Genomic DNA, 12648 nt, shown 5'->3' on the forward strand with positions numbered 1-12648 from the left:
AGTGAAGTGTTGTCAGGCATTATGTGTAATTGCAGTTTGTAAAGTTTGTATAGCTCCAGTGCTTGTGAAAACTGAAGTGAAGTTGGAAAGTATTTAGTGTAGTTATTTAGAAAATAAAGGCAGTGAACTTAAGAAGCCAGAGTTTATCTTCGCCTCAACTGATCTTGTGTGCTGTACACCTAAAGGCTGACCATAGGAAGAGCAACTCATTGGGCAACATCCTTCCTATACTGAACTACTGCTGTTGGAGCCTGCGGCAGTGTGGGACAGGGACGCAACAATATTTATATACAGTATATATATACACACCTAGGTCCCAATTAGCGCGTGATCAAATAGTGCTATTCCCAAATGGTGCGAGCTGTCTCAAAATATCCACAATGTCTCAGATTAATAATGGTGGTGAAGCCACCATAGCAGATGTGATTACTGCAGCATCTATAGAATGCATTACAGGAGGTGAGACATGAGGAGGTTACACCAATGCCAGCAACACCAGGAGAGCTCTCCATGATGCAGATCAGCCAGATCTTGGTTGCTGCAGATGCCTTAACCCTTTGGCTGCAGCAGCCATGACGACAGCCTGCTGAATGTGCTCAGTGCGGAGAGAGAGAGAGAAAAAAAAAGGGTGTTTTCAACTCGTGTTCTATCCCACTTATCCTTAATCTTAAGAGCTAATATTTTAGTCAGACAAACTTCAATCTTTCTACTATTGTTTGCAACAAACTGCATGTCCATATGCACTCAAGGCTCAGAGAACGATTTGAGAGAATACAAGATATGTTTTGACTGTCTGACACTGGAAAGAGCCCAGTGTGGCGGAAATTCCACCAAACCACAAGATTTTTTTCCGTACAAACTAGGGTTACTGTCACGTTACCTCATGACCATTACAATAATAATAAAAAATTAAATAAAAAAAAAACTTCTAGCCAGTCTTGTATGGTTTAACAACAACATTCCAGTGTTTATGTTTGACTTTAGCGAAACAGTTAGCGGCAAGAGGAAAATCATTACAAACTTTATAAAACTTCATGAATGACTTTTATTACCGCTTCCTTTTACAAAACTTATTGATAATGTCATGAGTCATTTCATAGCATTGCTGCACAGTTTGCAACCACAAAAATGTTCGCTTGCTAATGCGCTTAGCATATGACTTCTTTGATTATAGCAAAAACATCACTAAATCACTTGTATTTTATCACAAAATTCACAGTATAATATAACACTTTCAGCCACTCTAGTATGATTTTAGTGCAATTTGGGTGCGTATTATTTCGTATTATTTACGAGAGAGAGGGGGGGGGGCCGCAAACCGGTTTAGACCAGCTCATCGAGGGTATGTGTACATGTGTGTGTATGTACATATAATTATTTAGTACTAGGGTAATTATCAGTGTTTAAAGGTTTAACCCCTAAAGTTGGAGTCACTCATCCACCAAATGAATTTTTCCCCATAAGTTATGTGTATCAATTAGTGCGATATCAAATAGTGCGCACTTGCACATCCACCACATAGGCGTGTTAATTGAGACAAAGGTATGTATGTGTGTGTGTGTATATATATATATATATATATATATATATATATATATATATACACACACACAAGTATATAAGCTTAAACGGTAAAATAGTACAAGTATTGGGCACATATGTCCACCATTAATAATTCATACACATAGTTTAAACCTTTACATACATATTGTAAGGTATATAACAAAATCATAATACTTCAGTATTTATTCCACCAAACAAATTACAAAATAATAATCATAAAATATATGATTTTGCAAGAATAATGAAAGTTTGGATTTTTCATTAAAGACCAAACTCCTTAAGAAGAAAAGGACGATGACTAATGCTGATGTTGAAATATTGGCATGTCTGGCGCCAAGACTGTTATTCCTCTCATGGTGATGAGCTGATGTGTCCTACTCCTACTGGGTACTTTGCTTCTTTTCTTCTGCATACTGGTAGTGCAGGTCCTTGCTGTCTTGTTCAGAGATTTTACTCCATCCATCCTTGGTGATGTGGTACACTGTGGAAGGACAATGAACAAGCCGAGATATATATGAAGATTACTATTTTGTAAATGAACTTGGAATGAATAAGGAAGACTGACTGATCAAACAGTTGCTGAAAGACATGCTTGGGTAAAGGGTCATTTCTCTCTCTCTCTCTCTTCTCTCTCTCTCTCTCTCACTGACACACACACACACACACACACAGAAACAAGAAAGACATAACAATAGATGAGCTGTCAATTGAGATGGGTTCACTTAGAAGTCTGAACAGTGAAATGGCAAGTACAGTTGTCAACCATGAAAGTATTATGGAGGAGTTCAGAAATGATACAGAGACAATTAGGTATGCAAGCAGTCTGATAAACCAAAGCAGCGATACTGAAGAGAAGATAACCCAGGTGGATGAAGTTATACAAAGTTACAAAGATGATGTGGAAACTACGTATGCTGAAATGGTGAAGGTAAAGAAAGACTTAAAAAGTCAAAGAAAAAAGTCTTAGAAAAGAAGTGAAAACACCAAAAAATCCAAAACAACCCAAGACTGGTCAATGATGCAGCAAATATCAATAAATCTACAGTAATCACCGGTATACATGAAGATGAAATAAAAAACAACATTGAGAGAGATAAAGGAGATGGCAAATACAATGAGCATATTGAAGTATCAGAGGAAAGGTGTAATAAAGACAAAGAACACAAAAGGCTAGGGAAATATGAGAGAAATAAGTCAAGGCTGCTGAAAGTAACCCTCCAGAGTATGAACACTGTGGAGGAAATAATAAAAAAAATGCAAACAAACTCATGGTAAAAGAGGAATTTAAAAAGGTATGGATAAAAAGATAACTAACTCAGGAGGAATTGGGAATATAAAAGAGAAGAGGGAGGAGGCAAAAACAAAGAATGAGAGAAGATCAGAGGAAGAGTAATTTTTTAAAATATTTTTTACAAGGTATGAAAGTGGTACATACCCAACAGGAAATAAAAAGGAGGAAGGTAGTAGACTCAAGTTATGGCAAGTATGTAAACAAGATGATTAAGCTGATGTACTCAAATGCAGATGGAATGGTGTCTAAATTACAGGAGATAGAAGACTACATCAAAGAAAAGGAACCCATATTATTTACCTAACTGAAACAAAATTAACCCATGATATTAAACGATACCCCATATTTTGTGGAGAAGAAACAGAAATATAAGAACGGGAGGAGGAATTATAATCTTGACAAAGAAAAATCTACAAGTCAGAAATAAAACTACCGGTAGATATACCCTCACAAGTAGAACTGATTGCATTGGAAATTAACACATCTGAAGGGAAACTGTGGCAAATTTATACATGCCACCCAAAACATACACCTGGGAAAGAGGCAAATATAAAGAGCTGCCAGAAAGTACAATTCAGAGTTTAAGAACATTACTACATTGAATGGAAGAGATATCTGAAAGAATTACATTAACTGAAGATTTCAATACAAATATAAACTGGAATATTCTAGACGTAAAAAGCCATGAAAGCTGTTGGGATCAAAAGGTCCTAGATCTTGAGCAGGAGTTTTTCCCAACACAGCATGTAATGGAAAAAAGCAGAAAAAGACAACCTGATGATCCATCAATACTAGATCTGATATTTACAAGGCAAGAAAATGAAATTGGCAAAATAATGTATCACCCTCCATTCGGCAAAAGCAACCATTTAGTATTAACTTGTAACTTCAGGATTGCATATGATGTTACCACTAATGAGTTACAAAAAAAAAGAAGTCTGAACTACAAAAAGGGCAACTATCATGACCTGAAAAAGTACTTCTTAGAAACAGAATGAGAAAAGGAGCTTAGAGGACAAGATTTAAAAAGTGCATATAGAAAATTCTGTGATCTTTATGAAATAGGAGTCCAAAATTACATCCCTTAGCACAAAGAAACAGAAATGAAAATAAAGAAATGGTTTAAAATCAAAAGAAAAAAAGAGACTTGCTGTGGAATAGATACAGAAGACACAATAGTGAGAGGACACGTATCAACTATAAACAGGCAAGAAATGAGTGCACAAGATCATGGAATGACACTAAAACTGCTGTCTTGAAGATGTTGCCAGAGATGAGATCCTCCATCATACAGCAGGGCAATTATATTTATGTGAATCTTACAAGATGCTGTGCTTTTGACAGATTCTGGGTTACACAGTGTCATCACTGTCAAGGTTTTGGTCATACATCTCATACATCTGAGAGGTGTTCTAGAAAAAATCATGAACCTAAATGTGTTTTTTGTGCTGGGGCCCATAAGTCTAAGGACTGTAGTAACAAATTCTCCCAAATGCATCAATTAATCTTCCTTAAGGTATCAAGAAGCTAATACTAATTCACAGTCGGCTGCCCATTTTGCATCTTGTAGAGACTGTCCAATTATGATTTCTCTTAGGAACAGATTGATTGAAAACACCAATTTCGACCATTCAAAAAACTGTCTACATCCCTCTTGAACCAATTAAGGATGGATCTTTTACATATTTGTTCCCTTTTAAATAACTGTTCCATCTGTAATATGACAGATCATATTAATAAAGCTCTAAATCAGCACGAACTTGAGATTTTGTGCTTGACTGAAACATGGTTGTATGAGTCTGATATTAATATTATTTGTAGTGCTTTGCCCAAGACACATTCTATTATAAGCATTCCCAGGCCTGCTGCTGACTGTCCAGGAGGAGGTGTAGCACTCACCTACTTGGCAGCACTTGCAAACGTTTCTCTCATAGATTCGGACCTGACCCCATCTTCATTTGAATTTATGGAAGTACAGTAAAACCTCAATATAATGGACTTCAATAGACTGGAATTCGCTTTTATTGGACTTGAGGAGCTACTGGACTAAATTCCTATATATCGGAAAAAGTCTGATTGCCAGAAGCAGTCAGGACTGCCTGACCACTTCAGCTATGTCCACCACAATGAGATAAATAGAAGACATGTTTATCACTGTACAGTACAGTATTATTATATATATTATACCATTTGATTAATGTAGTGAAGTTATAACACAGTACAGTACCTCAATGGTCTTCAAAACAGTTTAAAAACCATTCATATGATCCAGACTAATGTCTGATATATTGGTAAGTCCGGTTTAGCAGGGGGAAGTCCAGATGTTGCTTTTATCGGAATTTCACATTTTTCATAATGGCATGGGCCCCAATTAGTCCGTTATAGTGAGGTCTTACTGTATTATTAAATTTCCATCAGAATACCATTAGAATTGCAACTGTCTATCGACCAGGTCATCCAGGCACAGATCTGGGTTTTATGGAGGAGTTTGGTCAGTTTCTTTCTCTTAAATCAAGAGAACTTCTTGTTTGCGGTGATTTCAATTATTGGGCTGACAGTCCGCAGTCAAAACCATTTTCTTCAGAATTCCTTGAGCTGATCACCCAGAATAATTTTTTCAATCATCTGAGTGACCCTACTCATGTCTCGGGACATGTCCTTGACTTGATCTTATCCCGTGTTGGTTGCAGGCACATATTGGATATGGAGGTTGACTCAGCTGACCCCCTCATCTCTGATCATGCTCTGCTCACTTTTAGTGTTGATATCCTGAAAACCCCTTCCTATATAAAGGTCATCAGGTTTAGAAATTACAGGAACGTTGACCACCATTTGATGTGTCGTGAAACTGATCAGCGTCTAAACTGCACTGACTCTTCAAATCTTTCTTCTGATGATTTGGTTCACATACATAACAATGAGCTTGGGTCAATTTTTTATCACTATTGTCCTGAGGTGGTAAAAACAATCATTGTACTTGATAATTCTCCGTGGTATGGATCACCCATTAATTCTTTGTGTGGACAATGTAGGAAGGCAGAACACGAGTGGCGCTCAAAAGGGACTGAATTAACTCGTTTGCATTATGTTTGTGCGAGAAAAGTGGTTGTTCGCACTGTAAAAGCCCAGAAGGCAAGGTACTATCAAAATAAAGTTGATTCATGTGGTGGTGATGAAAAAAACCTGTCTACAGTTATGAACAATTTGCCTGGTCGGAGGAATGTAATTGTTAAACTTCTGTATCTGATGCCTAATCGGCCTCTGATTTGGCTTCATTTTTTTACAACTAAGATATCGCACATACGAAATGATTCAGACAACAGTTCTAGTGAAGTGTATTCACTTGACTTCCAACAACGGCACACAGGGGATCATTTGCTTTCAACATTTAATCCACTGGATGTAAATAAAGTCAAATGTTATATCAGAGAACTTAACAAAACATTTTGCCCACTCAATGCGTGTAACTTGTCACAACTGCCTGATGTGTACAAGCAGGGAAGCAGACTTTACCGGCACAGTAATAAATAGATGCTTCTTAGAATATAATTTTGTGCAGTCTAAGAAATGTGCCTTGCTTAGGCCCCTACTCACGAAACCTGGCCTTGACGTCGAGAGCATGACAAATTATCGCCCTGTCTCTAACCTGTCTTTCTTATCAAAGATTATTGAGCTCTCCTGCTGCCTCACCAGATCATGCTTCCACAACCTTGCCAGATCACCCTCCCACAGCCTCACCAGATCACTCTCCCACAGCCTCACTGGATCACTCTCCCACAGCCTCACCGAATCACTTTCCCACAGCCTCACCAGATCACTATCCCATAGTCTCCCTGGATCACTCTCCTACAACCTCACTGGATTGCTTTCCCCTATCATTCAACACCTGCTCCTGAAAACCTCAAGTGCCCAAGGATGCCAGCTGTTCCCTAGCCTTAGGGAGGACCCATGGTGGTGACTTAAACTAGCCAAAGAACCACTTTAGGCAAGTTGGAAACTTGTTTTCAGGCTTTTCAGGGTGGGTGACCCATGACCAAAAATATATCCCATTGAATCCACATTAAAAGACATCACTATACAATTATTTGCTATAGAATCAGTTATTACTTGATGTAATCCAATTGTATATATAGTGGGGTTAGACTGAAGTGAGTTGTGTTGTGGGCAATACTAACATGTGCGGTCAGGTGGCAAACCGTCAGAGGTTGCTTATGCATTTCATAGAAAGCATTTTAAAAAAGATGGAAAATATTATTTTTGAGGAGGGATTTGGATAATTGGGATCCCGTAAAACGATGCTAATAATGGCGATTCAAATACATTATGTAAAATTCGGATATTGGTCTGTTGAATACTGTGTCCCGTAATTAAACTGTTCCCTCCCCTAGCCCTGGGTTAATTTCATCCTTTTCAATGGCAGAGGATTTCTATAGCCACATGAGAAATCTATCTAAGCTCAATATTAGGCAGTTATGCTCAGTACTAGGCAAAAGCTGCCTTAATCCATAGGCTGCAACATACCTCAAGCAATGCCACCATGGGGGCTGCGATATATAGACACCCCAAAAGAAACTGGCCACTCTGCTTCAAAATACAATGGGCAGGAATGGGCCCGTTTCATTTGCGATGCACGCCTTACAATTAATTCAATTTCTGTCTGGTGACAGCTAGCATCTCTCTAGGCTTACTTCAAGCTAATGCTGTATTTAAGCCTAACTCATTCAACCACACACATAGATATAGGGTAGAACTGCAGAGTTCACTCCTAGCCAGAACCCTTAGACACTGCTTCCTGCTGTACAGTGATCCCTTCGGTAGCGCGCATAACTGGTACCTGGCCTAGTGCATGATAAAGAAAGCACAGAACCTATGGGATTTTTCTCAACTGGAGTCCCCACAAACTGGAAAAAGATGCCACTGCTTGCTAGATAACTTAATGTAAAATGAAACAGTGTGGTCAATTTGAATTACCCTCTATTATACAATTTTTGTGTCACTTTACTGATAATAGAATTTTTAAAGATTTATCTACATATAATACTGGATTAAAAATGGATTCTTTATCAAAATATAATAGAAATACAAGGTTGTCATTTGTGTCTATCTCAGTTTAGGGACAGTCTACATACGATCATTAATATGCTGCCTGAGTATTGATCACCGTCATGTTTTTAGGTGTTGGATGTACATCTGCATGCAAAAATGGTAAATGGGTAAAACAAAATTGTATCTTACATAAAAAAATAAAGGAAATATGGTACTTAAACAATTGAAGATCATATGCACTACACAAACAATCTAGTGACCCCTGTTTACCGAGTGACTCGCATCAACATAACTTTGGTGTGAATCACCTAACATGGCGATAATACACATGCAGACTGGAAAACATGGTAATGATAATATAATGGGGAAGTCTGGCCTCTGATGCGATGCAAAGACAGCAATGTTGTTGAGTTATTGTCCTTTCAACAAGGGTACTAAAGTGTTTTAAAATTTTGGCATTTAAAAATTTGGGCTGGTGATCTCACCTCCGTGTGATATTTCGCCATACAATTCTTATTATTATTAACTCGTGGAGTGCGAGCCACAGCTCAGGCTGTGCTAGTCGTGCATCACCGTAAACAACTCAATCCCTACGAAAACCTACGCATGGCGCTACGCAAAGATGGAGAGAGAAAGATTTTTTTCTTTTCACCAGATGATGCCCTGGATGTTTATCTTCAAGTATATAATAAAAAAAAAAAAAAAAAAAAAAAAAAAAAACTTTATTCCTTTGTTTTTTGCGCACCACAGGGTGAGATAAAAAGGGGTAATTGCGCAATCCACGGGTTAGGTGTATAATGGATAGAATGGATTTGCCAAATAAAAGATTACAATCTCTGGAAACTGTATGATAAGTTTTTCCAACAAATGAGATACATAACACTTGGTAAAAAGGTGCTGAGTGCAAACACACATAATAAGCTTTCATGGCCTTTAGGTAGCTCTATGAAGAACTTTTCATCATATATCTCATTGTGGCATCAATAAAGTATGAATATAATACAGGTATAATGCTTTACTGGTGATAGGTGGAAGTGTTCACCATCCACTCACTCAATGTAGTGCTGCTCTCGGGTGTCTGCCCTTTCCTCTCTTCCTTCCATCCTCTTCTGTCTTTCTCTCCTTCATTCCTTCCTCTTCCTTCTGCCTATGGGTGACTTTACACTTCCTGTTCAGTCTGTCTTTCTTTCATTCTTTCCTCTTCCTTCTGCCCATGGGTGACTCTACACCGAGTGACAAGCCAAATGGTTTCCTGTACACCAAGACACCATTTACTACACTGGGTGCTGCTCTCAGGTGTCTGCCCTTTCCTTTCTTCTTTCCATCCTCTTCTGTTTTTCTTCCCTTCATTCTTTCCGCTTTCTTCTGCCTATGGTGACTTTACACTCCCGCTTCTGTCTGTCTGTCTTTCATTCTTTCCGCTTCCTTCTGCCTATGGGTGACTTTACACTGAGTCACAAGCCAAATGGTTTCCTGTACACCAGGAAACCATTTACTACACTGGATGGTAACCATATAACTAGATTATGGCACCTGTTGGTTTAGTGGGCAGTTAAGGCACTCCAATCGGATTGAGCCCGTGTAGGTTTATATCCAAGGGGTGGTTGGGGTTATTGCTCATGTAATGCCACCCAGGAATGAGTGAGGCCAGTCACTCTCATCTTAAATGTCAGGACCAACTTGCCTAGCCCCGGGCTCCTACGTTTCTCTTGGGACAACATAGGATTGGATGATGGATATAATGCTTTAAGCATGAGTAATAATCCGAACAGGAATTTTTTAAAAGGTACACCAGCTGTGAGCAGGTAGTGACTACATGCTACTTAGTGATCTAGCGAACACTGGCAACTTTCAGTAGTTTGTGGAGGCTTCAACTAGTACTACGCTCCTTAATTGTAGCCCCAAACTTTCCATTTAATAACTACTCATACCCTTTAAATACATATATACTGTTAGGGTAAGAATTAGAACGACACCAACGCATGGTTAGGTTAACGGAAAATGATGAAAAGGGGACAGTAAGGAAGAAAAATGTACCATAAACAGACCTGAGATGGACCTGAGGTAAGCACTTCTGAGGCTTGGGCATGGAGAGATGGTGGTCTCCACCACCTGGGATTAACTCGAGTAGGGCCTCATCTCTGAATCCCTCAAACTCACCAGAAATCACAGACACTGCACCATCATTGTTGGCTCAGGTGCACAATAACAATGTTTTTTAGCTGAAAAATGTGCAATAATGGCAGGAGTGCAGAGTTTCATCTTGCAGTGATAACAAATACTGCTATAACCAAGTTCAAGATAAGCAAGGGAGCAAGGGATCAAGGTAACTGATGTTACTGTGAGCACTCCGGTGATTGAGATTTATGAGTGTTACCGATCAAACTAATAAGGAAAAGGCTCGTATCCTAACCTGGAAGCAGGAAAACATCTCTACCAAAGAAACAGCTAAATGAGGTGAATGATCAGTACGATCAGTGACAAGAGTGACATCCAGTCTACATGGCCTCCCACCAAATGTTGTCTCACCAAGGAAACCTTGTCCGGGACAACACAACACAAAGACTATGGACAATCTCCTAAGGTGTGTGGTGCTTAAAACTCCTGATATTATGGCTCCACAACTCAAAGTTAATCACCCCAAGCTCCTACAAACGTGTGTCTATCTGCACCATCCAAAACAGGCTGCGGAAGGACCTGAAGCTGACATCATGCTTACCAGCCATGAAATCACTTCTCACTTTGCAAGAAAATATGAAGACTGGACCTCCGAAGACTAGAGGAAGGTGATGTTCTCTGATGGTAGCACCTTTATGTGTTTTTGTCCTCGAATAGGGTGGGTAAGGAGGCCTCGCACCATCAGTCACTACGACCTCTACTACACACAAAAGACAGTCAAGCAGTGATAATGTGATGATGTGGGGTTGATTTAGCAGGGAAGTGGGCAGGGGAGGTTTCTACTTCCTTCCTAATACCACAACAATGAAAGCTGACCAATATATGCGGGTGCTGAACAGCCATCCCCCGCAATTTTATGACATTCATGGTTGCACACATTTTATGCAAGACTCTGTCCCATGTAACAGAGCAAAAAGAGCTATGAAATTCCTCTCAGAGCATGACACTGAAGTGCTGAATTAGCAAGGTAACTCTCTGGATTTCAATGAAATTACATGAAGGACAAGGTTTCAACATGCAACACCTCCTCAGTGTCTCAACTTATGGATGAGACATGCAGCATGGGGGTCAAGGAGAAGGATGATGAATACTTCCAAAATTTAGCATACAGCATGCCCAAATGGGTGGTAGGAGGTGGCACCCATAAGCCACTTACTTGATGTAGTGCTGCCTATTCCTCCTTCACCTTTATCATTCTTTTGCTGTGTGTGCCCTCCTCTCCCCCTATTTCTCCCATCTTTCCTGTCACTTTTTAATTAGTCTTCTTTCTTTTTCAAGTGATTTTACATTGAGTGACAAGTCTAATGGTTTCCTGTAAGTTAGGAAACCATTCATAATGATGGGAGGTAACCATATAACCAACCCAAACATGTTCCCTATGTGTCAACAAGTGGGTTGACGGATGGTTAGTGTCCCTCACCGTACAACAACTATTTCAGAGACAAACAGTCACCCCTTGTGGGACTGTGGTGTCTGGCTATAGACTGATGCTCAGATGCCTCCAGTTTGTAACTAAGGCCAAAAGCAACATGATGAAATATTAAGATGCTGTTGCGCATTCTGTCTGCATCATTAATATATTCTCTGGAGTGTGATTATTGTTTACATGATGTCCTATGTGGAGAGTTTCATTTGCTGATTCTGCATCTCTAATGAGTATGATTTTCAACCTCACATCACAAAGTTTATGGCTGGAGCACTGTCAAGCAAACTGTATGGCACATTAGTGTTCTGGTGTCAACATCTCTTTCCATAAGAAGTTGTAGTATCACACATTTTACATAATAATTTTTAAAGCTGTTTAGTCATAATTAACAGTGTGTAATGAAGTGTGAATGATGAACAACCAAATATCATTTCGCTGTTAGCTGTGGTATAGAAGAAGGTGGATGGCAGACCACAAGTGCCACCCTGTTTCAGTTATAAAATGAAGGTTAGGAGAAGTGAAAAGATATCTGAATAGTGCGTAAGTGTAAAGTCCTGGGGAACCATTTATTATGTTGGTATATGTGAATGTACTTAATACCATTCTATAGAGGTGTATAATGTGCTAGTAGAGTTGTCATTTATCTCTACTTTTTGCATAAGCCCAGAGTATATGTAAATGCTTGGCACCTCACTTTTAGCTGACCTCAGAACCGCGCCCAACTCGGCACGGTGAGCGTACAGCGTCAGAAGAAGTCATATAGTTATCAAGGGAGGAGGTATCGCTCTTACATATCTCTCGGGTCGCAGTTATATTATTCTGTGCCCAATAAAGAGAGATTTAATCTGCTCATTTCTGTCACCTTATGCTACCACTTAATATAACAGACCAGCTTCCACCTTCTAGTGGCAGAGGACCTATGGTGGAAAGTGTCGGGCAGTGACGGCGAGTGGCTGACGTGTACTACAGACAGTGTCGTCGATCTCCAACCCGGTGGTCTAGTTATACAATAACAGCAGAACACATAATATGTAGTCAGCTGTGCTATTCCATATAACGGCTACATAATTGGTGGATCCGGTGGAATTAGCGGCTAAACTGACACATAAATTTGGTGCTAGCGGTGGCACGATATTTGGTGCTA

At 39.4% G+C, this 12648-nt stretch overlaps 1 protein-coding gene across 2 annotated transcripts in view; it reads right to left on the reverse strand.

Moving 5' to 3' along the window:
* Positions 1–938: 938 nt before the first annotated feature.
* Positions 939–12648, reverse strand: part of LOC145415094 (proteasome subunit beta type-5-like) — a 130161-nt gene continuing 118451 nt past the window's right edge. The window contains exon 5 of one of the 2 annotated variants that reach the window (XM_080284509.1): positions 939–2044. In XM_080284509.1, the coding sequence (XP_080140635.1) occupies positions 1862–2044 (183 nt within the window). In that variant the 3' untranslated portion in view covers positions 939–1861. The remainder of the gene's footprint in view (positions 2045–12648) is intronic. The other variant, XM_080284508.1, reaches the window with a different exon arrangement.

The sequence above is a fragment of the Coenobita brevimanus genome, chromosome 101, assembly GCF_032717465.1.
Source record: "Coenobita brevimanus isolate Jiangsu-jjx chromosome 101, ASM3271746v2, whole genome shotgun sequence".
Lineage (NCBI taxonomy): Eukaryota > Metazoa > Arthropoda > Malacostraca > Decapoda > Coenobitidae > Coenobita > Coenobita brevimanus.